We start from the raw sequence: 26,378 nt of genomic DNA on the forward strand, positions 1-26,378 counted from the left end.
ATATTTTACTCATTTCATGGCCACATTTGACTTTAAACATTTAAGTCAAATTATATTTATACAGCCCAATATGATACGGATAAAGAAACACAAAAACAATGGAAAGAACTTCACCAACACCAACACATTATCTAACAAGAGCCATAGATATTAGACTGATTAATCATCTGAAATTAGTCAACTAAATATGAAATATGAGTTTTTTGCTCTTTTTCCTCAGTTGTTTGAGTATGTTTGCTTTGTGGACTGTTGATCAAACAAAAAATATATTTGATGAAGTCACTTTGGGCTCTTGGAGATTGTTTTGGAAATTACTGTGGACCTTTCATTGACCATATTGATGCTTAATGAAGGAATTAGCTGCATCGCTGACTCTCCGACATCGAACAGATCATTGGTCCTTCCTCTCTAAAAATCTGTGTCTCGTCAGCATTGAAGAAACTGGACTCGTTATATTGATAGATTCAAACTGCAAAAGAACCAGAAATAATATTTTGGTTAGTAAATCTTCATTACTGTTAAATTCCGCTCAGTTTTCAAAGGGATGGTAGCAGCAAAGAGCTAAAACCAAGGTTAAATTTAGTGGGAAAAAGTTGATTTGAGTGAACTAAACTTTAAAGCATTATTCAAGTGAAGCAAATAACAAAGGGGCGACAGCAATGACATGTTTTGTTTTTGCTTCCTTCATAAGGTTGTCTCAGATCTTACATAACCCCAGAAAAACATAACAGAATAATGAACACAGATCCCTTCTTTTCATTTCCCAATGAAGCCAATTTAGTCTGAAATATTTGAGCCCCTTCAGAAGTCCACAATAACAATAACATGAAAAGAATGACCCTGAGGAGGATTTATTATGTTTTTTCATTCTGAATAAATCGGTGCTCTTCTGTCCTCATTTTTTGGACAGTAACATCAAAAAAAGCTTTGTCAAGGCAAGTAAATGTCTTAAAGAGTGAATGTGAATCACTGTGTATCTAAACTTCAACCACAAAACCTATAAGAACCACGGGTCGAACAATTCTTCGCACTTCTTGCAAACCACATCCCACCACCACATGCATCAGTTTCATTGCTTAAAAGAGACAAACTATTTGAGTGTAAAACCACAGAACTCCAATATATTTCAAAGAAGCATTGACCTGGTCAAGGTCTAATGCTCGATGATAGAGGCCAAGTTTTGATCCAACAACTCAAAATCCAACGGATCCTGCATCCCTAATAAGTCAATTGTACTGTAGAATTGGAATATTTTATTGATCAAATTAAAATAGTTAACATGAAAATCTATCACAATGTAAAAGTAAGTAATATTTAATGGTAAAAAAACATCAAACATCTAGTTGGATATTTGAATGGGAATATTCAGTGCAGTATTTGATTAAACTCATTATTTGGTTTCTGGGTTGTTCATTGTTTGCCATCTATTGTTGATATGATAAGAATATACGATTGGAATTTTCACGGTTCACTGGGTACAAAGAAGGACGTTGACATTTTTCTTAATTTTATAGTCATTCCATTGAGGTCTTAATTAGCAAGCGACTTTTTTTGTGTTTATTTTACTCATAAAGCTTGATGATTAGTGATGATTGAAGTTGGTCTATCAGTTCACCATTTAGTACCAATACTGAAAAATCTCTTCAACCCTTTGGTGGATAGCTCTGAGATTTAGTACAGACCATTATGATCCCCAGAGGAAGAATCTTCTAGCACCTCCATGAGAGTTACATGAGGTTTTGAGTGACCCATCTATCACAGAGAATGAGGACATTGGGTACAGATATTCAGTGCAGAGAAGATGAAGCCCGCAGCCTGCAGGTAGTGTCACCAGTAAGTCAAAGGTGTTGCTTTCTCCTTAAAATATTTCAACATCTACTATTGAGCTGTATCCACCAAAGGTACAGCATTTAGTACCAATATTTATGACTCCCAGACAATGAATCCTAATAAGTTTGGTGATAGCATTATTATGATTTTGACTGTTTTGATTTTGAGTGAAAACTCACAACTATAAAGGTAATTGTTATGAATTTCTATATGTTCACTTTCCGACATCCTTTGGGATGAAAGGGCACAGCTTTGGTGATCCCTTAACTTTTAACCATACCTACAAAACTACTGATTAACTACTAATTAGTTACTTACTACTAGCGCCATTTAGAAATGTTAGTGTGCTATCAAGCATGTTAAATGCGATAGTCTCAGACTTCATGTGTGAAAACAGCTTTAGTCTATGCTAGCTACATTAGCAATGCAGCTCAGGTGGAGTTTAGCCCCTGTTTTTCTACTGTAATGTGAATATTGTTTATTTTTGCCATCATACATTGTATTCCTTCCAGCGGTTTACGTCATAATACGCATTTGTCTTGAGAAAGGTTTGTTTTGCTAGATAAATATCCTTATGGATTTTTAGGGCACGATACCCGGCACAGACGTCATGGTGCCCTGCCCAACTGTTCTTGAGCAAGGCACTGATTTACTCTCCTTTATAAGTAGGTATTCGGCTAAAAATAGACCTTTATTGCACAAGGTACTGTGTTGTCTTTTGTACTGTTGGTGACAGGTTTACAGTCAGAGCTGTGACAGGCCCTGGGTGGAGGCAGAGCCAGGGCAGCTCCAGTAATGATGAGTGACAGGAGAGCTGGTCCAATCAGAGGAGGCACTAAAGCTTTTAATGCTGTCAGTGGCTGTAGCTCTCAGTGTGAACCACCTTTGTCAGTCTGGAGGAGAGGTCTGTACTGCACCGTTATTTTTACCCTGACAGTGGCTGGACACAGCACTTCACCACAGGCTGCTTCTCCACACACCGACCGGAGACTTGAACCATGTTTTTGTCATCTGTCATCTTTCTTCTGGCAGCTGTCGCCAAAGGTGAGTGGAGTTTACTTTCACACAGTTTTTTTTTTATATCAGACTAAACTGTTTATAACTGTGTGTTTCCATCCGCATTAACATCCACTCAATGACAATTATGAGCTGAAACCTGTGAATACATTTTCAAGTTAGGCTTAGCTTAACTGATCACATTTAACTTCAGCTTTGCCTTCTACACATTCTGACAGGTGGTTAGGTATTCAGCTCCCTTGCGTAGCACTACATACATTATTACAGTAAATTAATTAAATAAAAACGACTAATTATCTTTAATCAAAAATGCAACTTACTTTTAGCAGCTCAAGTGTTGTGGATAAACTTAGGTAATAGTTTAGGGATAGAACAATAAAGTACCGGACATTTTCATTTATGTCACTGGTGTTTATATCCTTCACCAACCTTTATCCAACAATCAGTCTCTGAAATTAACACGTAAAACACATACAAACCTTGAAAATATATGTGAAAATATAATAGACACCCAAACAAGAAACCTTTATGTAAAAAGCCTGTTTTGGGTAATTATAAAAACCTATTAAAATATATATATCCTGTTAGGGAATATGACTGTATCTAGTGAGATAGAGAATTTGACCCCTCTTATATACATACTATTCTCAAGGTGTTTTTTTTTTTTTCTTCCTTCACTTTTTTCTTATTTCATGACACATTCGTGAAAGGTTTTTCCCCAAACAGTCAGTGGCCCTGACTCACTTGCTTCAGTGTGACTCAAAGTTCTCTGGGGGTCCACAGAAACATCAGTCAAACAACAGCCGGCTCCCCTGAAGTGAAGCACACTCCACACACACAGTTTACTCTATGTGTGTATAATACACAGACCCTCTCGACAGTGTAGCGAAGCTGTCTCTTGGAATTTTGATGAACTCACTGTACCCTGCGCCGTTAAGCTTAGCTGCTGTTAAATCCATCGGCCACCCGTTGTATTCTTTAGGAACCTCTCTGAAGTGCATCTCTTTGTTTAAAGCTAAACCATATGAAGACTGATAATCAGTAACTGTCATGTGCTGGAGCCTCGCTGGAAGCCTGGAGGTTGTTTGTATGTTTCCCCTCCTGTCATGCGCCCTACTTCTATAAAAACCCAGAGTTAGACAGATAGAGATGGTGGCTAGGAGGTAACGGAGGCTCCAGTGTGGGGCATGACTGAGTGCGTCTGAAGTAGCAGTAAAGAGGTCCAGGAGACCTCCTGAGGGCCGTGATCCTCCTCCCCTGGGTCTGGCGCCACAAGTTATTGTGCCTCCTGCAAGAAATCTTCCAGAAAGAAAGGAGCAGTACATAAACACATGTCATGATTTGCTGGCTAGAACATGGAGGATACGGTCAACACGCCACTAACTGTGTTATTTGAGACTGGAATCAGAGAATATTTGGCATTTTTGCTTTTAAAATGATTCTAGCTCAAGGAATTCACACATTACACCCACTTCTTGTAATTATTCTGATATTTAAATAAAATGTACACAATGGACACTGCTGTTCTTGTATTACTCAGTTCCTCCTCTTCTTGTTTCCCTGTTATATTGATAATTGGCTCTACTTCCTCATTTGACACCCGCCCATCTGCTGGCATTTATACATCATTGTTTTCATGCACACTCGTCGCTGTTTTCTCTGCTGTTTATTCACTCTTCTTCTTCTTCTTCTTCTTCTTCTTCTTCTTCTTCTTCTTCTTCTTCTTCTTCTTCTTCTTCTTCCTTATGTCGCGCCGTCCCTGCCGGATTAGACCTGCTAAAGGGCAGTAAATCTCACTCTGTAATTGGAAAGCATATGCTTGCGGAGCTTTAATTGGATATGATAGGTGCAGAGGCCCTGCGAGTGAGGTCTTGCTCTGGGGAGCCATCTGTTACCTCTGTGTCACAGTATAAGAGCTCTGTTTGGTCAGATACAGAAAAGTCATATCTGTCTGTCTCCTCATATCGAAACTGTGTGATGAGTGAACCAAAGAAACGGACCCACAGAACGACGACATAACGACTGAGATAAGATATCTAGCATCTTTTAATTTGATCGCAGTGCTACTCTGTGTATCCTTGTCCAAAAGTAAATAGTGTGTGTGTGTGTGTGTGTGTGTGTGTGTGTGTGTGTGTGTGTGTGTGTGTGTGTGTGTGTGTGTGTGTGTGTGTGTGTGTGTGTGTTTGTGTGTACTTGTACTTATATATTTATGAGGACCGTTTTCAGCAAAGACCTTATGGAGTGAAGACATTATTGGAAAGTGAGGACATTGTGCCAATGAGTGGCCATTACGCAGATAGAAGAACAAGAATGTGGGTGTATGGGTGGGGGGGGCATCACGTCCGTCTCGTCAGAGGCAGGCAGAGGCTTATCCCTGCCAAGATAGTATTTATGTGACCATCCAGATGGAAAAGAGTAAAGTCCAAGCAGAAAGGAGAGTGGAGGTTTTAATAGTGAGCAGTCACCTTTATTACCCATGTTTTATGATGCACACCATCATAGACAGAAAATCCAATATGCTGCTATCAAGCAGTTCTGCTCAGTGCTGAGCAACATTTCCTATCATGATTGAATGCAATCTTAGATATTGCTGGTTTAAGTTAACTTTAACGTAACCTAATAATTTTTATTGCATTATTGAGACAAAACTTAAAGCTGTGTAGTTTTAGAGAAAGTAGATTGAGGTCAGTCGATCTAGTTAAATAAAACTAGACTGTCACTCAGTAGCGTGCATACCCCCATCAAGGCCTAACAGTCCCCTTAAATTCAGTCATCTCCACCAAATTTCACACACACTCAGTCCCCTGAATATGTCAGATATTTTTCACCAAGATTCATGCATTATTCCCTTGGTGACATGGTGACAAATTTTGAAAAACGTCCAATCTCGCAATGTTAAAGAAAATGGATTGGCCCCCTGATCTGGATCCGCACCAAAGTTTAATGGGTTCTTCCCTGACCCATGCCATATCTTTTCTCAAAGTTTTTTGGTAATCCGTCCAGTAGTTTTTGCGTAATCCTGTTGTAATCGTAATCCAGTGAAAATATCTCTGTGGTAGATGTAAAAATCATGTATATCCAATACTTTGATAAAACAGTTATAGTATATATTATATTATATATATTATAGTAAAAGGTCCACAACATTTCCTTTTAAATTACTCGGTCCGCTACATTCCGATCAGGATGGTTGACAGGAGACACTCGGCAGGTTGATGGACTGTTGTTTAAAGAAAATAAAAAACGTCCTCTTTGTCCTGTGAGGTCGCCTCAAGCTGTGTCCTTTTGATGTGGCGGCCCTCCGGCCAGGTTTTGCCTTGGCAATGGACACTGTGTGTATGTGTATGTGTATGTGTATGTGTGTGTATGTGTGTGTGTGCGCATGCGCAGGGATGGGCACCTTTAAATATCAGGATACCATAAAAGCAGTATGTTAGAAATGCTCACGCTCATTAGCCAGTGTGACCAGTAATTAGTGGAGAGCTGTAGTTCAGTGTGCCTCCAGCATTCTCCGCTTTGATCAGCTTGTTTCAGTGTCATACGGCATAATGTCTGAAACGTATGCACTCCACGCACATGTACACACACACACACACACACACGTACACATCACTATAGGTCAGCACTCCACATGCCATGTCTCCTAATGAGATCCTGCCTTATGCCCCAGGTTTTTCCTGACTGTTGGGTCACAACCTGTCAGTTTACCTCCTACTCCCTGTGTGCATTCTTTAATCAGGTCCGTCCCTCTCACAGTTTGCTGTGCGTGTTAGACAAACTGCTACCGGAATGTGCTTATAAACTGGAAATCCTTCATGACATAGTTTCTCGATGTCATGAAAGATTTCTGCAAGATTCCTTCTGGGAATTCAGTACCCCTTGGGCAAAGATGTGTTATCAATACAGACAAGGCTTTACTGGGGAGTGGCAGCAAGCACAGGAAGTTGTGGATGTGTGTTTGGGGAACTGCATCTGAACTTCATGAACAGGTACTCCACAGGAGTGTTGCATGCATAGAAATCCCCTCAAGTGCAGCACTGAGCTGAAACACGAGTATCGACTCTTAAGGTCAGTGATTTGAAGTGAGCCGAAGCTTTGACAGCTGGAAGCAGACGAATCCATGGCAACAGATACACCCTCCCACATTCTACACCATCGAGAGAAAATAGAAAAGATATAGATTTCAAGAGGCATGGCTGCTTATAGTTTGGCTTCATTACACCAATAGTTTGTCAAAGTAACAGGTGTTCTTACTTCACTTGGACCAGAGGAGTAGCTCCCAGTAGGCAAAGCCGGACCTTCTTATCCATATCCTCTTGAGAGTGTGTTCGCAGGCTGACCTTAGACCCATGTTGTCACCCTGCCCGACCTAGTCAACCCCATTGTGTCTGCAGGGGATTATCTGAGTGCAGGTTAAATCCTTAAAGACAAGGCTTCTTGTTCGATGTGTGACACAGTATTGTACAACTGTGTGCAACAGTCTTACAATAACTGTCAGTCTGTTTACATTTTCATATGTATGTACGTTTTATATGGGTTCAACAAACATGTCCAGTCTAATTTAATGGAACCAAGAAGCTGTTAAAGCAGCTGTGATGAAGTAAAACAAAAAAGATGTCTATAATAAATTCTAGAATAATAATATAATAAATGCTTCTCGTGGTCTGTGGGTAAGTTTAAACATACATTGTTGCAGCTATCGTCATAGATGTTTTTCTCCTGTTCCCCTCATTTATCGCTGGTATTGTCATATAAATAGAAAAAGAGAAGCAGCACTGAACTTGGAATCAAATATCACAGTGTTTGTTTGTGTTAGGCCATGCACATGCACATTGTTGTCCATTACGATTGACCTTTTGTCCATCACTTCCCCCTGTGTCCCTTAACAGTGTCATTAGTTTTATGATGAGACAATAACATTCTTTATCTACATTATTTATGAGGTGTCAGAAAATAAACATATCAGTAGCCTGTGTTCAACATCACACTTTCAAGGTCTCAGCTGAAGTATCCTTCTGTCAGCGATACTAGCCCGTAATCACACCATAATCATTGCGTGCCAAAGCTACATTTGCCAGGTTTTGTTTTGATTGTGATACCAACCTCAGATATAATTCAATTCCGAGAATGTAGGGAACTTAGAAATGTTATCACACACAAAAACTCCTTTCATTATTGTGACAGGGCTGTCAGGTGAAGGAACTGTTCTGTAATTGCTTCAAACAACAGCCTCTCTTTCTCCTTTTGTAATGGAAGAGTTTTGTAATAGTAGTAGCCTGATATAACATGACATTTGTGATATAGGTGACTGATTAAATCTTTGAGGTGGCAATAAAGTAGATTTAGTGTTGTCTGAATGTTCTGTGAACTTTTTAATTGTGGAGTCAGTGTTTCCTACAATGCCTCTTGAAAAGTAGAGTTCAACCGATTGTCAGTAGCCGAGCAATATATACAGTCATGCATTGCACTCGCGGCAATGACAGGAAGAAAAATGGCGGGGAGAGGGCAGAGTAGCCCGACCTCGTACAGATGTAAATACGAGCAGAGCAGCGCATCACAACACAAACTGTGGCAAACAACATTGTTTATTTCTACATTTAAACATGGGCATTCAACATTATTTTTACATAAAAGATTTTTTTTTTATGGGATTTTCCCCCCGACTGACGTTGTTGTTGTACGTCATAATCCTTCAACAGTGATGTAATTACCGGTACAGAGAAAATACGGCGTAGTGTCGAAAAGTGATTTTTTTTCTTTTGACCATGATACAGATGAGCCTGAGAATTTTGCACAAGTGAGAAAAAAGTGATTCTTTCATATTATGGTATTGGCTGTATTTTATTCACTAAAGCATTTTTCATATACAACTCTGTTTTTCTCCAGTGCCCTTTTAACTGACCTTATATTAAGTTTGTGTGTATGATTATTCAAGACACAGACACAGACTGGTAAACTGTCCACTTTCCATTCAGACAATTACATGGTAATGGGGCTTGGTGATTTTTGATTCTTCAACACACAAAGAGCTGATGAGCTTTGATTGAGCTCATGTCCACAAAACATTTAAATCAACTGTTGGGGTTACTTGTGTTGATTACAAAAAACAAAATTTCTTTAATGTTAAAATTACTTCCACTAGCTTTTATTTAGCTGCTGTCACATACCAGCTTTCATACTTGGATGAAGTGCAACTGAAACTGGCTACCTAGTTTATATAGAGCAAGAGGAATCTGAAGAACGGCTAAGATATGATGACTTTTGATACAGGAAGATACAACTCAGAATGCAAAGTATGCAGGGATGACGTGCACAGGGAAATACTTCATAATGAGAACACACACAAGTCCCTGCAAATGATACAGTTGGATATCTAACACACAGGGCTAATCAAGAGAGGGTTGTCTAGATCTAGTTTAAGAGGTTTTTCTTTAATCTTGATCTCTTGTCATCCAGTAAGATTACTCCGTTGCCCTTAAGTCTTAATCTAGATGAGTCAGTCACAAAATGATACATGTCTACTTTACAGCAGTGATCTTGTGCAATGCAACCTCAGTAATAGATGCCTAACAAGACCACTCCTTTACGTTATGACCATTGAAAATGTCATCTGAGACAATATATTTTCCCCATCTTTTGTCACTTCTTCATGTATCATCTTTGATTGCTTTACATCCTATTTCATTGCCATCGCACAGGGTGGGTGGCCATAAATGTCTGCTGTTATAGGGTGTGTGAAACCTGCTTTTCTTTTTCAAAATAAGTCTTGGTTACCAAGTGATAAAGACATTAGGTCACACACAGTAAATAATAAAATTGTGCTTAGGATCTGATATGTCTTGGTTTTCCCGCCACTTCTTTGTGCTCTTAATGATTTACTGGAGAAAACAGTTTGTGTAAGGCGTGAACCCATTTGGCTTGCACCACTATGTTCTTGCGCTGCCTGCTGAAAAGGGGCTTTGGATGTAATCAATGTATACAGATGATGAGCTGAGGTAAACAGGCTAAGCCATAATCAAATACCTCCTACTGTTTGTAGCACTCCTCCAGCTGCCCTCTGGTTTCCTCTGTTCCTCTATAAACACAAAGCAGAGAGTGGCAGCTATAAACAAAATGTGTGTGCCTTTTGTGATACTTTCACTGGGGGGTCTCCGAAAAATTCCTAAAAGCATAGCTTGAGTAGCTTTAAAAAAACAAGGCTGTGAAGTTTTGCTGCCCCATCCTGAGAGAGGTTTCAAGCTTGTTTCACCTTTGACCAAGCTTCACCAATGGGTGTGGTCATATATGTGTTCTACTGCACCAATAACCACACATTAGTGTTAAGGGGTTTGAGGCACACCTGTTCATCTCGGAAACAAGGGTAGAAGGTAAAATGCTGGAGGTCAGCAAAAACAAGACATTCATGGGATGTTAAGTGGCTCTTAAAACACTTTTTGTTGTGGCTGAAATCATTGTTTTGGACATATTATTCAGATTAGACAGGTGGTGATGAGCTTATCAATTTTTGTGCTTTTGTTTCCCTTTAGGAATGGCAATAAATGAGACATCCACCATTTCTACAACCTTTTCAACGGAAAACCTAACCAGCAGTTTTACATCCACACCACCGATTACTACAGAGGGATTCACAGCTTCAACAACAACAGAAACTACCACAACAGAATTTACAACTGTGGTACCATCCACCACCCATTCAGAGACTACTTTCTCTAATCCAAGCACCGACTTCATGACCACTACAGAAACAGTCAGCAGTTCTGTGACCAACAGTAACGTCACCACCAGGAGCACAACTCACTCTCCATCAATCCCATCAACTCAAATCACTCCGACTACAAGCACAGAGACAAGCCCCACCACTACAAGTGAGACTACAACCAGCACACCTGCTTCAGGTCACACGACAAGTTCACCAGCAACAGACACAATCAGCAGCACAACTGTGACTACACCAGCCACACACACAACCAACAATGTAACTACGACTACACCAGCCACAGACACAATCAGCAGCACAACTGTGACTACACCATCCACACAGACAACCAACAATGTAACTACGACTACACCAGCCACGGACACAATCAGCAGCACAACTGTGACTACACCATCCACACAGACAACCAACAATGTAACTACGACTACACCAGCCACAGACACAATCAGCAGCACAACTGTGACTACACCAGCCACACACACAACCAACAATGTAACTATGACTACACCAGCCACAGACACAATCAGCAGCACAACTGTGACTACACCAGCCACACAGACAACCAACAATGTAACTACGACTACACCAGCCACAGACACAATCAACAGCACAACTGTGACTACACCAGCCACACACACAACCAACAATGTAACTACGACTACACCAGCCACAGACACAATCAGCAGCACAACTGTGACTACACCATCCACACAGACAAGCAACAATGTAACTATGACTACACCAGCCACGGACACAATCAGCAGCACAACTGTGACTACACCAGCCACACACACAACCAACAATGTAACTACGACTACACCAGCCACACACACAACCAACAATGTAACTATGACTACACCAGCCACAGACACAATCAGCAGCACAACTGTGACTACACCAGCCACACAGACAACCAACAATGTAACTACGACTACACCAGCCACACAAACAACCAACAATGCAACTACGACCACACCAGCCACAGACACAATCAGCAGCACAACTGTGACTACACCAGCCACACAGACAACCAACAATGTAACTACGACTACACCAGCCACACAAACAACCAACAATGTAACTACGACTACACCAGCCACACAAACAACCAACAATGTAACTATGACTACACCAGCCACAGACACAATCAACAGCACAACTGTGACTACACCAGCCACACAGACAACCAACAATGTAACTATGACTACACCAGCCACAGACACAATCAGCAGCACAACTGTGACTACACCAGCCACACACACAACCAACAATGTAACTGTGACTACACCAGCCACACACACAACCAACAATGTAACCTTGACTACACCAGCCACAGACACAATCAACAGCACAACTGTGACTACACCAGCCACACAGACAACCAACAATGTAACTGTGACTACACCAGCCACACACACAACCAACAATGTAACCTTGACTACACCAGCCACAGACACAATCAGCAGCACAACTGTGACTACACCAGCCACACAAACAACCAACAATGTAACTACGACTACACCAGCCACAGACACAATCAACAGCACAACTGTGACTACACCAGCCACACACACAACCAACAATGTAACCTTGACAACACCAGCCACACACACAACCAACAATGTAACTACGACTACACCAGCCACACACACAACCAACAATGTAACTACGACTACACCAGCCACAGACACAACCAACAGCACAACTGTGACTACACCAGCCACACACACAACCAACAATGTAACTGTGACTACACCAGCCACACACACAACCAACAATGTAACCTTGACTACACCAGCCACAGACACAATCAGCAGCACAACTGTGACTACACCAGCCACACACACAACCAACAATGTAACTACGACTACACCAGCCACACAAACAACCAACAATGTAACTACGACTACACCAGCCACAGACACAATCAACAGCACAACTGTGACTACACCAGCCACACACACAACCAACAATGTAACCTTGACTACACCAGCCACAGACACAATCAGCAACACAACTGTGACTACACCAGCCACACAGACAACCAACAATGTAACTACGACTACACCAGCCACACAAACAACCAACAATGTAACTACGACTACACCAGCCACACACACAACCAACAATGTAACCTTGACTACACCAGCCACACAGACAACCAACAATGTAACTACGACTACACCAGCCACACAAACAACCAACAATGTAACTACGACTACACCAGCCACAGACACAATCAACAGCACAACTGTGACTACACCAGCCACACACACAACCAACAATGTAACCTTGACTACACCAGCCACAGACACAATCAGCAGCACAACTGTGACTACACCAGCCACACAGACAACCAACAATGTAACTACGACTACACCAGCCACACAAACAACCAACAATGTAACTACGACTACACCAGCCACACACACAACCAACAATGTAACCTTGACTACACCAGCCACACAGACAACCAACAATGTAACTGTGACTACACCAGCCACACAAACAACCAACAATGTAAACGACTACACCAGCCACAGACACAATCAGCAGCACAACTGTGACTACACCAGCCACACACACAACCAACAATGTAACTGTGACTACACCAGCCACACACACAACCAACAATGTAACCTTGACTACACCAGCCACAGACACAATCAGCAGCACAACTGTGACTACACCAGCCACACATACAACCAACAATGTAACTATGACTACACCAGCCACACAAACAACCAACAATGTAACTGTGACTACACCAGCCACACACACAACCAACAATGTAACCTTGACTACACCAGCCACAGACACAATCAGCAGCACAACTGTGACTACACCAGCCACACAGACAACCAACAATGTAACTATGACTACACCAGCCACGGACACAATCAGCAGCACAACTGTGACTACACCAGCCACACAGACAACCAACAATGTAACTATGACTACACCAGCCACACACACAATCAGCAGCACAACTGTGACTACACCAGCCACACACACAACCATAAATGCAACTATGACGACACCAGCCACACACACAAGCAGCAGCACTACTATGACTACACCAGTCACAAACACAAGCAGCAGCACAATTGTGACTACACCAGTCACACAGACAACCAACAATGTAACTATGACTAGACCAGCAACACACACAACAACAATTACAGCCACTACACAGCAGGGCAATATGACCACAGCTCCATCTCCAGCAACCACACAATCCAGCACCAGCACAACAACTACAAGTCCAGTAACACCAGAAAGCTCTACAGCTGTAGTTAACATAACTACACCCGCAAACTCTACTCACACCTCTCCTGAGACTCCCGCATCCACTAGCACAACCTCGTCCTCCATCACTAGCAGCAATGCAACAGTAACAGTCGGACCCCCACCCTCTTCACCTACTTCCATCTCCAGCTCTGTCCCTCCAAACACCTCCCCAGGCAGTAGCACCGTACTCCCCAGTGGAAATACCACCACCCTTAGTCCCTCAACAACAACCCCAGGAGGTAGGACTTAAAGCGTCATGAGTTTTAATGTTGATGAAATGATACATTATTACATGCAGGTGAGACAGAAATCAGTGTGGATCTTGATTTGAAGCTGCACTATGCAATTTTTCAAGTGGAAGGCCGCAACTGTCAAAGCCAGAACATTGCTTGCAGAAATGTAAACTAAATGAGATTTATAGCTAATGGGCTTTAGCATGAAAGGAGTTCTCCCTGCAGAATGTAATTTGTGCTCAATTTATCTCCTCTAATTTGACATTCATGTACATTTTTATAGTTTTTTTCTCATAATTTTGCATTCTGTACAATATCAGGTGTTGATATTAGGAGTGCTTTCTGTTTAAAAGTATTTTCCCCGTGATATAGTGACCAACCACACGACAGAAGTCACCACTTTGACTCCTTCAACTACACCGACTAGAGGAAACACAACAGCCTCCCCCACCACCGCCCCCTCCATCACCAACACCACGGCTGTCACCACCGCTGTCACCACCGCTGTCACCACCCTGCGACCAACTGAGATCACCACCAACCCAAACTCCACCACATCAGCACCACCCATCCCCACCCTGGGTCCAGTCATTGGTTTGTAATTTTCTCTAAAGTTCAATTCAACTCAATTTTGTTTGCATAGCGCCAGATCAGAACATGAATTATCTCAAGATACTCTACATAGTAAGGTCGAGACCTTAAACATCAGAGACAAATCCAACAGTTCCCACAATGATCAAGCACTTTAGCGACTGTGGAGTGTTCATCCCAATCAAACACAATTATAATGATTTATTCAATCTGCTTAATCCAAAAATGTAACTCATATGGGTTGCAATGGAATCCTGCATTGCCAGAGATCACTGCTTTCATGTAGTTTGTGGTGAAATAGATTAGAATGAGAGGAAAATGCTGATTTGTTGCATTGGAAGCTAAAGCAGCTATAGTAGATATTTTTGCAACAACTTATCAGATGACAAAAAGAGTTTTTGCCTAAATCTGCACTCCTCCCAGCTTTATGGAACTTTATAACTATTTTCAGCTCATTCTTACACTCTTGTTGTTTTCAGCTATAGCAAGCAGCTGTTTTATGTGAAAAATCTCCAGAAAGAAGATTGGAGATAGACACAAATAGTGACGACAAGCTAGTAGAACATTTAGCAGCTTAAGTTTTGTGTGCAAAACTTGGTCCCACTGCCTTCAGGTGGCGTTACAGCATTAAACATGGCCCCCCCCCAAAAAAAATCTGTTATTGCAGGTTAAACAAATTTCACATGAGAAAAATAATCGCTTGGCCTGTCGTTGCATAATGTTTCTCCCATCTCTTATCAGTGTGCCCCGCTCTCCCGTGCCCACTTGATAGTGTGTGTCTTAATCACACTTGCCAGTGTCTCTCCGGTAGCTTTCTGCAGGACAACCGCTGCATCCCAGGTAAGAATGTCATTCTTCGTTTTTGCGATGATACTTTTGCTGAAAGACAATTTTCTGTAATTTTCCCTCTCCTCCTCTTTTCTCAGCCCAAGTGTTTCCAGGCCAGCTTCATTTCATGTCCTTGACATTTCAACCTGAAATGTATGACAGGTCCTCTTCAATATTCAAGGAAACGGCGGGTAACATCTCAGCAGTGGTAGGTTGTGAGCTCACAAAGCACATTGAATAGTTATAATAAATGGTAAATGGATTTTAGGGGGGCGATTGCGATACCAAGTAAAACATTTCGATGTGTGATAATTATCTGCTAATATACCTTAAGGATAAATTGTCATTATTAAACCAACAATGAAATTTAAGGCATGTTTGATATTAAATTATTTTATTGACATAAAAGAAAACACAAACACAACTACATATATAGAACTTGAATAAAGAAAATAAACATTTTAAGGTAGTAAATACGTGTAAAGTGTAAAATAAGTGTAAATACAGTATAAATTTACCATTTTGCATTGTTTATTCGATCAAATAAAACTTTTCATTTCATAAAACATAAACCAAAATGTCTGTGAAAGATATCACAACCTATAACTCGGTCGGGTTAGAATAGATGCTCCACTCTCTGTCATTAAACCATGTTTTATCTGCTTTCTAGCTCGGAGAGATCCTGGGAACTCAGACCGGGTATATACGATCTGATGTGGTGGAGCTTCAGTGAGTACTTTCTCTTTTCTGCCGCCGTACTAACATATTATGCCACAGGTTTAAAAAGATCTACTTTCCATATTGATGCTTCTCTATGATCCTTTAGAAATGGAAGCGTGCAAGCATCTGTGAATAACATCTTTAAAAACACCAGTTCCACTCAAGAGTCTGTCAATAAAGCTATTGACAAAGCTATCGAATCAGGAAACTCCAATGGATTTTTTACTAATGTGACATTCGTAGGTAAGTAATGCTGCCGGGACACTAACCAAGAAAAGGGAAGTGTAGGTGTATTTTGGTGGGGAACCTTACATTAGGATGCACATGTTATCCAACATTATTTCAAGAGGATTTTTCCTCATACGTGTTTTGTATTCTCTCTGTCTTAGGCATAGACCTGTGTAAGCAGATTCCATTTCCGTGTGATGACTCCACTGCAAATTGCAGGAATGAAAATGGCCAGGCTTTTTGTTCCTGTCAATCTGGCTTTGTCTCCATCGTGTACTCAAACACCAGCTGCAGAGGTAAAGCGACTCTTAAATATTCTGTATTTATCTCCTTTACCAAGAATAGTAATGCTTAGAGTGTTTGTGCAGTGGCTTTTACTTTTGAAAAAATCTTTATTGTGCTCTGTAGCTTCGAGACTATAAGAGCAGACAACCCACAGCGTCTGAGAACAGGCCTGAGTACAAAAACAAATCCCAGCTGAGCTACAGTTAAGAGAACTGTAACAAACCCCTCTTATCCTTACTTAAATACCTAATGAGGGGGAGAAACAACAGGGAGCGAGAGTCTGAGACAAGGTCAAGAGCTGTTGCCTTGTCTCCGAGCTGACCCTTGACCAGTTGTTCATTTATCTCTTTAATTTATTTCTTTTTAACGGGGATGTTACCCTGGAAACAGGACCTTTAGTTTCAGATATGCTGCATGTAGTTCCTCTCACAGGAAAAAATTGTTTGAAAAGGTCCTCATTTAGCCTCCATATGAAGGGGCCGTGATTGTGCTCATGTTTTCATTGTATGTAGGAAAACTGTACTTCTCCATCTGCCCATGACAGAGTCGGAAACTTCTATGTTCTCATGCCTGTGTGCAGGACATTGTTGGCGTGTGTTTATGCTTCAGTTATTGTGTTTCTTTTTCCAGCTTGTCCGAGTGGGGAGAGGGTAGTGGACGACAAGTGTGAAGCGTGAGTACAAACATTTTAAATCTTAGTTGTGCATGTCAGCCTCGAGGTGTCTGTGGAGTCACTGTTAAACTCTATTTACATGCTACAGAAAAGACATGAAAATTTTGTATATAAATGTTTAACTGGTCTGTTTTTTTCAGATGCCCATTTGGATACTCTGGCTTCAACTGCAATGACTGTGAGTAACAACACAAAGTTACGTAGCAGCAGTCGTACCAAATATGCTCCGGCATAAATTCATAATACATTCTTAAATTGTGTCTCCACAGCTTCTCTGCTAGCAGTGGTGGTCATCTCCTGTGTACTCGGAGGAATTCTTCTCATCATGGTCCTGGCTTTGATCATATTCTTCTGCTGGTGAGAATGTTAAAATAACAAGTTACTTATCCTCCAGCAGAACACGATCAGTCCTAGGAGAAATCACAACAAAAGTTAGTGTTTGTAATTATCTGCTCATAAAAAGGAGTTTAAAACCACAACCCTCACTCAGAGGCAAACGTCTGTCTTTAGAGAGGTTGATATGAACATTTTTATTTTGAAATAATTTTGGGCCATATCGCCCAGCCCCATCAGCCATTACAGTATTTGTTAAATAGACATCTGAAGACCCTCAGTTATGTTGGTTTTAACAAGGTTTAACCCGCTTTTAATTTCAATGTATTCTCACCTGCAAATATACCAAATGAAAACTAAAAGATAAAGTTATCCTAGGAAAAGACTAAAGTAACAATGTATTAGTTCTTCTTTTAGTACTTTCCGAGTTTTCTACACTGTCTCTGAGACTCAGCTGCATTTGCTTTAAAAACAGAAAAATATAGTTACAATTTTATATCAATCATTTATTTTCAGTTTGATTCTGTAGTTTTTAGCACATGTTACTGAAACAGGAGTAAATAGCACATTTGTTGGGTACTATTTTCAGCGGTGGATTAATACACATTTAGTTTCCCTTGTGAGTACTTCCAACAACAGCAAAGCCAATGTGGGATTGGGTTCAATTGAATAACATTGAACATGTTACACATTAATAGTTAAAACTAATGAACTTTTATTATTTCTTGGACAACAACTGAGTTGTATGGCCTAAAGGAATAAAAACCATCAGGCGTGGTTGTTTTTTTAAACTCTGTGTTGAACCTCAGGAGGAGATGCTCGGACAGCAAAGCAGACTACAGCAGTAGTCCATACTCATCAAACGTTGAATCAAACATGCCCTGGCCTGTTGGCGTCACACCCATCCCACGTGCCAACACGAACTGGGATGCAACTCCTGCCATGGAGATGACAGAAGGGGGCAGCAATCGAGCCCCGGTGGACACAAATCCTCATAGGAACGGAGGGGTGAGTTATCACCGATGTTCTTTTGTCATCTCAGTTGTCGTTAGTGACTTACACCTAATCAGCAGACTCACACTTGCATAGGAATGTAAAATCAGCCCTTAATGTGGTCAAATATGCCTTGACATCTTGTATCCAGATCGCACCTTACATCCACACTGTAATCTCCGATTTAATCATTTGGGTAAAAATACAACTGGATCCAGGTTAACATCAGGCTGAATCAGGTTGAAAAGTGGGTTTTCAGCATACATCTATAAAATGTATGTATAAGCATTGTTTTATTTCAAAGACTACATTTCAGTGTGTCGATAGGACCTGCCACACCCTGAAATACAGTCTTTTAAAGGTATTTATCATGGAAGGTCCTATTGAGATAGAATATCTTTTCTGATGGGCCACAAATTAAATAAAAATAATTATATAAATAAAAATCATAGCGATCAGACAGAATAGAAAGAACAACGCATTGCCGGGAAAAAAAAGCACCTGTTAAAAGCAATGATACAGTTCTATGAAAACTACTTTTAAAAGATTTTTAAACATTAAAAATAAATGTTGAATACTTGTTGAATGTTGAATCTAACAGATTTAGACACCGCAGATCTTTTATACCTGAAAATCAACAAATCCATGATCACTGGTCACATGACCCTGCTACCAACCAATAAGATGCTTTGATCATATGTTTTCAACCATATGCACGCCAATCAGTTCAACCGCCTCACTCGAAATGTAAAGATAGTGCCAGCACGTAGCTCCCTCCCATTCGCCCTGCTTTGCCTGACTCCCAGTGTGTTACTTTAGGGTTTTCAGGCGAAGCAGACATTATGGAAGAAGGTAAGGCATGGCTTTGCTTTTAGACTCTAATTTGCCTTGATGCCTCCATGCTGGTAATTTAGACAGGCCACAGTGAGAATCACGGTGGTGGGGTTTCTGGGAAACAGGAAGCCTTTTGTGATTTTTGTGGAAAGCAGAATGCTTTCATCTTCAAGCAAAAGCTAAAGAAACTCAGCTAATGCTAGTTTGGGGATCGACATGAATAGTTTCTTTTCACTGCATGCTGATGATTTTCGTTGTTGTCCATGTGTACTTGGCTTTTCTGGGTGTTAGTCTGTGAATGTGCGACATCCCAACATCTAAATGACACTAACACACTGACTGCTCTCATTGACGTTTCAGTCAGGATCATACGATCTCAACCCTGAACCATTAAGGACCTTCAAAGGTAAACATACCTCCCATTACTCGTCCATGTTTCCTACTGGCCACGAGAACCCCTACTTCATACCTGGCGATGGGAAGAACAACTGAAAAAACATCTGTCCAGCTGGGAGGGAAATCCTTTTAGTGAGAATGAGTGAGAAACATTGGATCAAGAAGTGACTGATTTCAAACCGCGGGACGACAGGCACATTTCTCCCTCAGGTTATTTATTCTTTTTTTAACTTGCTTGTTTTAATGACAAATCACAAAGAACACTTCTTACCTGGGAAACAGCCACCAAAGAGATTCATTCATGAGGAAGAACAATTTTTTTTAAATGAGAATGTGTGCATCATGTCTGATCTTGCTGGTTATAACCAGTAGATGTCGCTGTTGCTTAATATAATATAGATAATTTGTTCTTTCAAGGTACATTAGACTTTTTTGTGCTTTAAAGAAATCATTGAGTAGTCTTTTAAAAATGAAGCTTAATATATTGCTAATTGCACTGAAGTGTGTTTTAAGTTTACTACAAGTTTTCCTCTGAAATCAACAGTAAATCAGAATGTGAGTTTTCTGGGGTTTGTAGATATTATGATTATTTCTCAGAAAATGAATCTTGAATGACTAAGGGGCTGGATCCCTGGTTGGGGTTATATATTTGAATGGATTTATATTGTAGCTGTCTAAAGCTGAAAGCTTTCTGTTTTTATTGAAGCTGCCCTTGCAAAACGTGCCTATCTTTATGATCTGTTGGACAAATAGGAAGCATTATGCAAAGCCGATGATAAAGTCTGCCTCCTGGATGTGCCAATAATCACATGTATACATTTTTCTTGAAAAATCCTATATATATATATATTTATCCTTTTGTGTCTGAGACAGTGCACTATTTTATAAGTGTGAAAAGTTTTTGTAAACACTCCCATGTGTGTGTGTGTGTGGAATGGAAATAAATACCTTTAAATAAAACAGGCTTGTTTCTAATCATTGATGGATGTGTGTGAACATTACTTAAGAACTTACTTAACAGCTTGATTATAACTTTTGTGCCTCTCTGGTTCTTTTACAGCCTTTTTGTGTCATGAACGAAATGTAGATGGAGGCACACTCAATTCATGTGAAATTTATTGGCATTAGGTGTCGATAACTGTAAGAAAATCTCAATATCTGCACTGATCGAAGGACTAAGACATTCAGATCCTTCACTGACTCGTTGCAGACTGTAATAAAGTTCAATTTGGCTAATGTGGTGATTTAAAAGTGCTGTAATTACAAAAAGCAGCTTGAAGGTTTAGAAAACTTAGGACAATGGTTCAGAGGAGTATATCTACTTAAATATCATTATACAAGACTCCTGTCAAGATTTGTTCTCAGCTGGAAGCATTCTCATCATTTAATATGGTGTGTAACTTTTTTTAGTTTTTACTATTTCTCCTCGTTTTGTACTTCCTGAGTTTTGGTGGAATTGTTTTACAATTGGGGTATTTAACTTTTACCTCTGAATTAAGGACATATTTTTTTTGAAAATGTTCTCATTATATTTTGTTTATTTACAGTATTTGTCCATCAAAACATATTTAAGATATTTATGTATTTATTTATTTAACAGGGACAATTTTTTTACTACTTTAACATTGCTTGATAGGGCATTTTGTGACATTTTCTGATTTCTCAGAGAGTAATTTATGGATGTGGATGGAAAAAAAACTGAAATGTTTAGGGGATTGTGTTAAATTTGGTACAGATCCCCCAAAAATTATGGATCTAGTCAATTAAGTGTGGTTTCATGAGGGACACTGTTGGGTCTTGGCAGAGGTATGTCCTGTACTGGGTGTCATTAGGGCTCCAATGTGAAATAGGTCATTAAAATATCAGTAAAACAAGTTAATCACCAAAGGAGAACGAAGACTAAACATGACACAGCTGAAAAGAGAAGTAAAAGGCTAAAAGGATTAAAGCAAGCGGCATCCACAGAAGGACACAGCAAATTAAAACAAGCACATGTTAGACATTTGCAGGAGACGTGAGAAAAACTCTGAACGCAATAATATGAGAAGAAGAAGAAGAACACAGTTTGACAACAGACAATAAACAAAGCATATGAGAACAGACAAGGCAAGTTTTAAAAGTATATGCACAGGATTTGAAAGAGTTCAACATTTGCTCTTTCACCACACCACAGCTTGAATATTCAAGCTGAGCAATATTGTGCTGTTGCACTTCATGATGCCTGCAGCCACAGCAGCAGAAGGCTTTTGGACGTGACTGAATGGCCACATGAATCCTGGTGTTAATGGGGTTTTTCTTGTTGGTGGAGTCGATGTTGACTGGGCATTTTACCCATAAATGCTCCATCTCCCTGCCCAGACGGCCACACTTCATCACCCTGAGTGACGAGGTATTTGAAAGCCACAGAAGTTTTATGTCGGTGTTTGTTAAAAACTTGGCCGGCAGCATTGCCGTTGCTTTACGGCCCAAGAGTCTGCTCCTTGCCGGCTCTTCAAAGCTGGGATTTGGTTTGCTGGGAAGCTAAAGCTGGCTTTGCTAGGCCTTAATCTTGAGCACTGGGTCACTGGAACAAAGTGAAGAGGATACAAGGGGTGCAAATCAAATCTCACATGTGGTGTGTTGGTTTATATTTAAATGCACAGTAAAATGGGTCTGTGAGTAGCATCCTGATCCAGTTGCAGGACTGGATTTGAAGTCTCATCTGTCTGTGAGTAAAATAAAAGTCATGAAGTAGCCACAGGGACGAGGGGACATGGCCTTTGTATTTGTATAACCCTGTTTCCTACTTATTATTGTCTCAGTTTGGCTTAAGGCTCTCAGCCACTCCTTTTGTTGTAGGTGCTGGTTTGCTAATAGTAAAGGTAATTTTCCTTTTCCAAAATTAAAAAACATCGGTTCTTGTAGCTATTTCTAATATACCAAACTCATAATAGCAAATGTTCTTTTTACTTTTATTCATTTAGATGAGAATGGTAGAGGTTTACAGTAGACTGAGGTCAGAGAATTAAATGCTGTTAAAAGTCCCAGAATCAGCACATCAGTAACAAACTGCTTTTGTTTTTTATAGTCTTTTTATATTTTTATTGTTGAATTGTTTCATACATTTTTTCATTGTTCTTCTTTTATCTGTTTTGTTTTATCGTATTGCTGAGTGAGGATCCTGCTTTTTTTAGGATTTACACAAATATTGTATTTAGTAAAACACATTGTAACTGTTGTTTAGAAATGAACTACAGAAGTAAAGTTTATTATCATTTTAATTATTCTTATTTTAATTATATCACAAATCAGGTGATTGGTACAACCGCTCTCTGATATTTCATCCTTTTGGAGAATTGGTGTTCATTTAAGTTTCTCTAAAATAGTGACAGTTCATCTTGAAATGCAATATAAATATAACTTTTCTGGCATGAAAGCCATTTATCTTTTTTTAAAGTTACCTTTAGGGGAGTGCACACAGGAAAGTATGACCAGATAAACTTAAACTGAGGCATTTTTGAGGCATTTTGAAGAGACAAAGTTTCCATCTGATAGCAGCAAAATTCAACTGTACTCTGTGTGAGGAACTGAATTCCCTCATGAAATTGACTTATCTTGTTCACTTGATTTTCTACTTTGTCTGTAATGAACACCTCCCTCTATTAGCCGAGGCAGCGCTTCCCATCTGTGGAGGAATGCATCGTATTTTGTACCCATTACCCGCCTGCCAAGTCCTGCCTCCGCCTGCTGCAGCACATCCCATCAGCCCACAGGCTCAGCTGACTGATCGATAGACCACTTAGTGGCGGGGAGCTACACATCCCAGTCATTTGACCTGCTGGAGCTGTGGGACTGGGCACATGATCCAATTAGCATCGAGCCGCTGAGACAAGCGAACCGCTAACTTGAGGAACTTCCTCTTCCCTGAGAGCCAGATATACAGCTACTGCAGATCAGGCCAGTTTCAACTGTGACTATACACAGTGATGTTATTTGTCTGCACAATGATGCTATTGATTCTTATTCTAGCAAGAAAGAAAGTGTGACTAAGGACATTTAAAAAGCTCAGTTCTCTGTAATAGGTGCAGGGAAAGATGGTGAGGAATATTACTTTATCACATTTTATACTTTCTAGTGTAGCAGCGGTTTTAAACCTGCCTCTTTGTAAAGTTCTGTTCTCTTGGCCTGTGTTAATGCTCCGGAGCTACTTCAGAATTATTCCTTGTCATTAGTGAGTCTGCTGCTAAAGCCGGCTCTCTATTAAATCAGCATGTCGCTTCAGGTATTGATGAAACATGATCCGGAAAGTCCAAGCAACCGACCCATCAATTTGAGTCATTACTGGTTTATAATCCCTTTCTCACAGACTGGATGACTGTGAGGTTAACAGCAGAAACAGTGTTCAACTTACAGACACTTGGAATGTGGGCTTGCATGTACAATATTCGACTGGCATCACTTTGCCACATGACGTCATGTTGAGTTAGAGTCAAATTTGAGCCAGGTTCAACTTTGTTTATGCCGGATGATCCCACATTATTTTGCCTTCCTGCCTTTTTGTCACATAAAGCTGAAGTTGCTCTGAACAGAGGTTTTCAGTGCCTTTAAATGTAACAGAGATATGGGCCATCTTAGAAAGGAAAGTCTGTCAAATGGGATAAGATGTAGTTGACAAGAAAACAGTTAAAACCTGAAATAACTGAACTACTTATATTGTCAATGTGTTTGCAAAGTCAGAGAGTATTCATTAAGTTAATTTCTAAGATCATATAAAAATCTTGTTTGAGCGTATTGTATCGAAAGTATTTAGTTCCTTTGTGGAACATCGGGACCAGACAACAGACAGACTGCTGCGTATGAAGCACCGTGAGACAAAGATAAGACCGTTTTCAGCTGTAGCAGATGGGGACGATAGTTTGCAAACACTTAAGTTTACAATCCACGATTGGCAGCGAAACGATCTAATATATTTCTGCCAAAAGTCCCATAAAGGAAGCTGAAGCCACCTGCTCTGCGATCACCGCTGCTAGTGAGTAGAAATCCTGCCTGTGTCGAGTCTCACAGAAGGCTATAATTCACTTTATGCTAATGCAGCTCTGCAGCAGCCATAAAATTCTGAAACATTTCCCAGCAACCTTATATAGGTCTCAGAGAGCAGCTGCCAAAAAAAATTAAAAGATTTCCACAGTCCTCCTTGGCCTTACATCTCTCTGGAATTATGACTGGAGATGTAATGGAGAGTAAAACCATTTACACTCGGCTCACCAATCATTTTTATTTGCAAAAATTGTTTATTCAAATATTTAGACCAACATAAATCAGAAGAGAAGTAAATTTGTTCGCAGCGTTTTCAGAATTTAGAATGAAACGTTGTTGTCACAGGAGAAAGTTCAAACAACTTTTAATTTTCTATTATTAATTTATTTAGTGTAATAAATATAGTCAAATAAACAACATTTGCATCTTTGCAATTGTTTCACATTTTTTTGTTGTCCAATCTATCTATCACCCCCCATCTGACACCGCCTCTGTTTGGTACTCCTGCCTGACATGGTAAGTGTAAAATATTACAAATTTAATGAAGTGAAAAACAGAGAAAATGGCCCAGTAAATGCGATTGGCTACAACCTGATTTGTTAACCCCCCCCCGCCTCGTTCTCTCAGACGATGCAGAGGAGCGAGCAGTCAGATGCCTTGGAGGAGCCTCAGTGTCTGTAGAAAATGCAGAGATGGCCAGACAGAGAATCCTATTGATGACGTGCGGCTGAGAGAATGGTGAGAAAGACGTGGCGCCGGGAAGGCATTAGTCTGAGAGGACATGAAGCCTCCTGCTTCCAGATAAACGACCTGATGAAAGAAAGAAGAGTAAATATGATTGGAGTTCATATCATACAGTTATGTGATACCTTCAGCTCTCTCTCTTAATCCTCCTGCATAACTTGATATGGGCAAGTTATGGGAGCCATAATAAAAATTGAGCTGAATTTCCCTTTCATTTTCTCAAAAATTCTAACGTAAAATCACTTGAAACTTGGAATGTAGACAGTGAGAGTCATCATAAACGAGAAAGTGGTTAAATTTCTTTGTCATCTCGTAAGGATTTTTTTTCCAATAATATTTAATAGGAGGAAATTACGAGTGCGATAAAGAAAATTTAGCCGATTTTCTCTGGAATTTTTCTAATAAATTCTACTGTAAAATCACTTGAAACTTGGCATGTAGACATTGGGGGTTATCCTGAATAAGAGAAAGGTGCAAATAATGAAAATATATATGCAAACGTCCATAATAAGTGACATGAAACTTTCAACGTTTTAACACTACCAACAGACGCACATCAATTTTCAAGTTGCGGCTGCCCTGACCGGGTCTTCACAAAAGATGGATCAAATGACTGTGGTATGTTGATCTTGAGCTTTTTGATTTCACT

General features: G+C 40.1%; 1 protein-coding gene across 2 annotated transcripts; it reads left to right on the plus strand.

Annotated features, from left to right (window-relative positions):
* Positions 1–2,718: 2,718 nt before the first annotated feature.
* On the plus strand, positions 2,719–20,868 carry si:ch211-198m17.1 (mucin-13). Of its 2 annotated transcripts, XM_035179732.2 has the most exons (13): positions 2,719–2,874; positions 10,374–10,712; positions 14,461–14,682; positions 15,421–15,519; positions 15,606–15,715; positions 16,178–16,236; positions 16,334–16,470; positions 16,617–16,751; positions 17,371–17,413; positions 17,554–17,591; positions 17,683–17,770; positions 18,556–18,754; positions 19,934–20,860. In XM_035179732.2, the coding sequence occupies exons 1-13, from the start codon at positions 2,829–2,831 to the stop codon at positions 20,063–20,065; spliced, it is 1,647 nt and encodes a 548-aa protein (XP_035035623.2). In that variant the 5' UTR covers positions 2,719–2,828; the 3' UTR covers positions 20,066–20,860. The 2 variants fall into 2 exon arrangements, with proteins under 2 accessions (XP_035035623.2, XP_047199680.1); XM_047343724.1 differs by lacking the exons at positions 2,719–2,874; positions 10,374–10,712 and adding an exon at positions 13,559–14,094 and having other exon boundaries at positions 19,934–20,868.
* The last annotated feature ends 5,510 nt before the right edge of the window (positions 20,869–26,378 follow it).

The sequence above is a fragment of the Hippoglossus stenolepis genome, chromosome 16 (assembly GCF_022539355.2).
Source record: "Hippoglossus stenolepis isolate QCI-W04-F060 chromosome 16, HSTE1.2, whole genome shotgun sequence".
NCBI classification, from domain to species: domain Eukaryota; kingdom Metazoa; phylum Chordata; class Actinopteri; order Pleuronectiformes; family Pleuronectidae; genus Hippoglossus; species Hippoglossus stenolepis.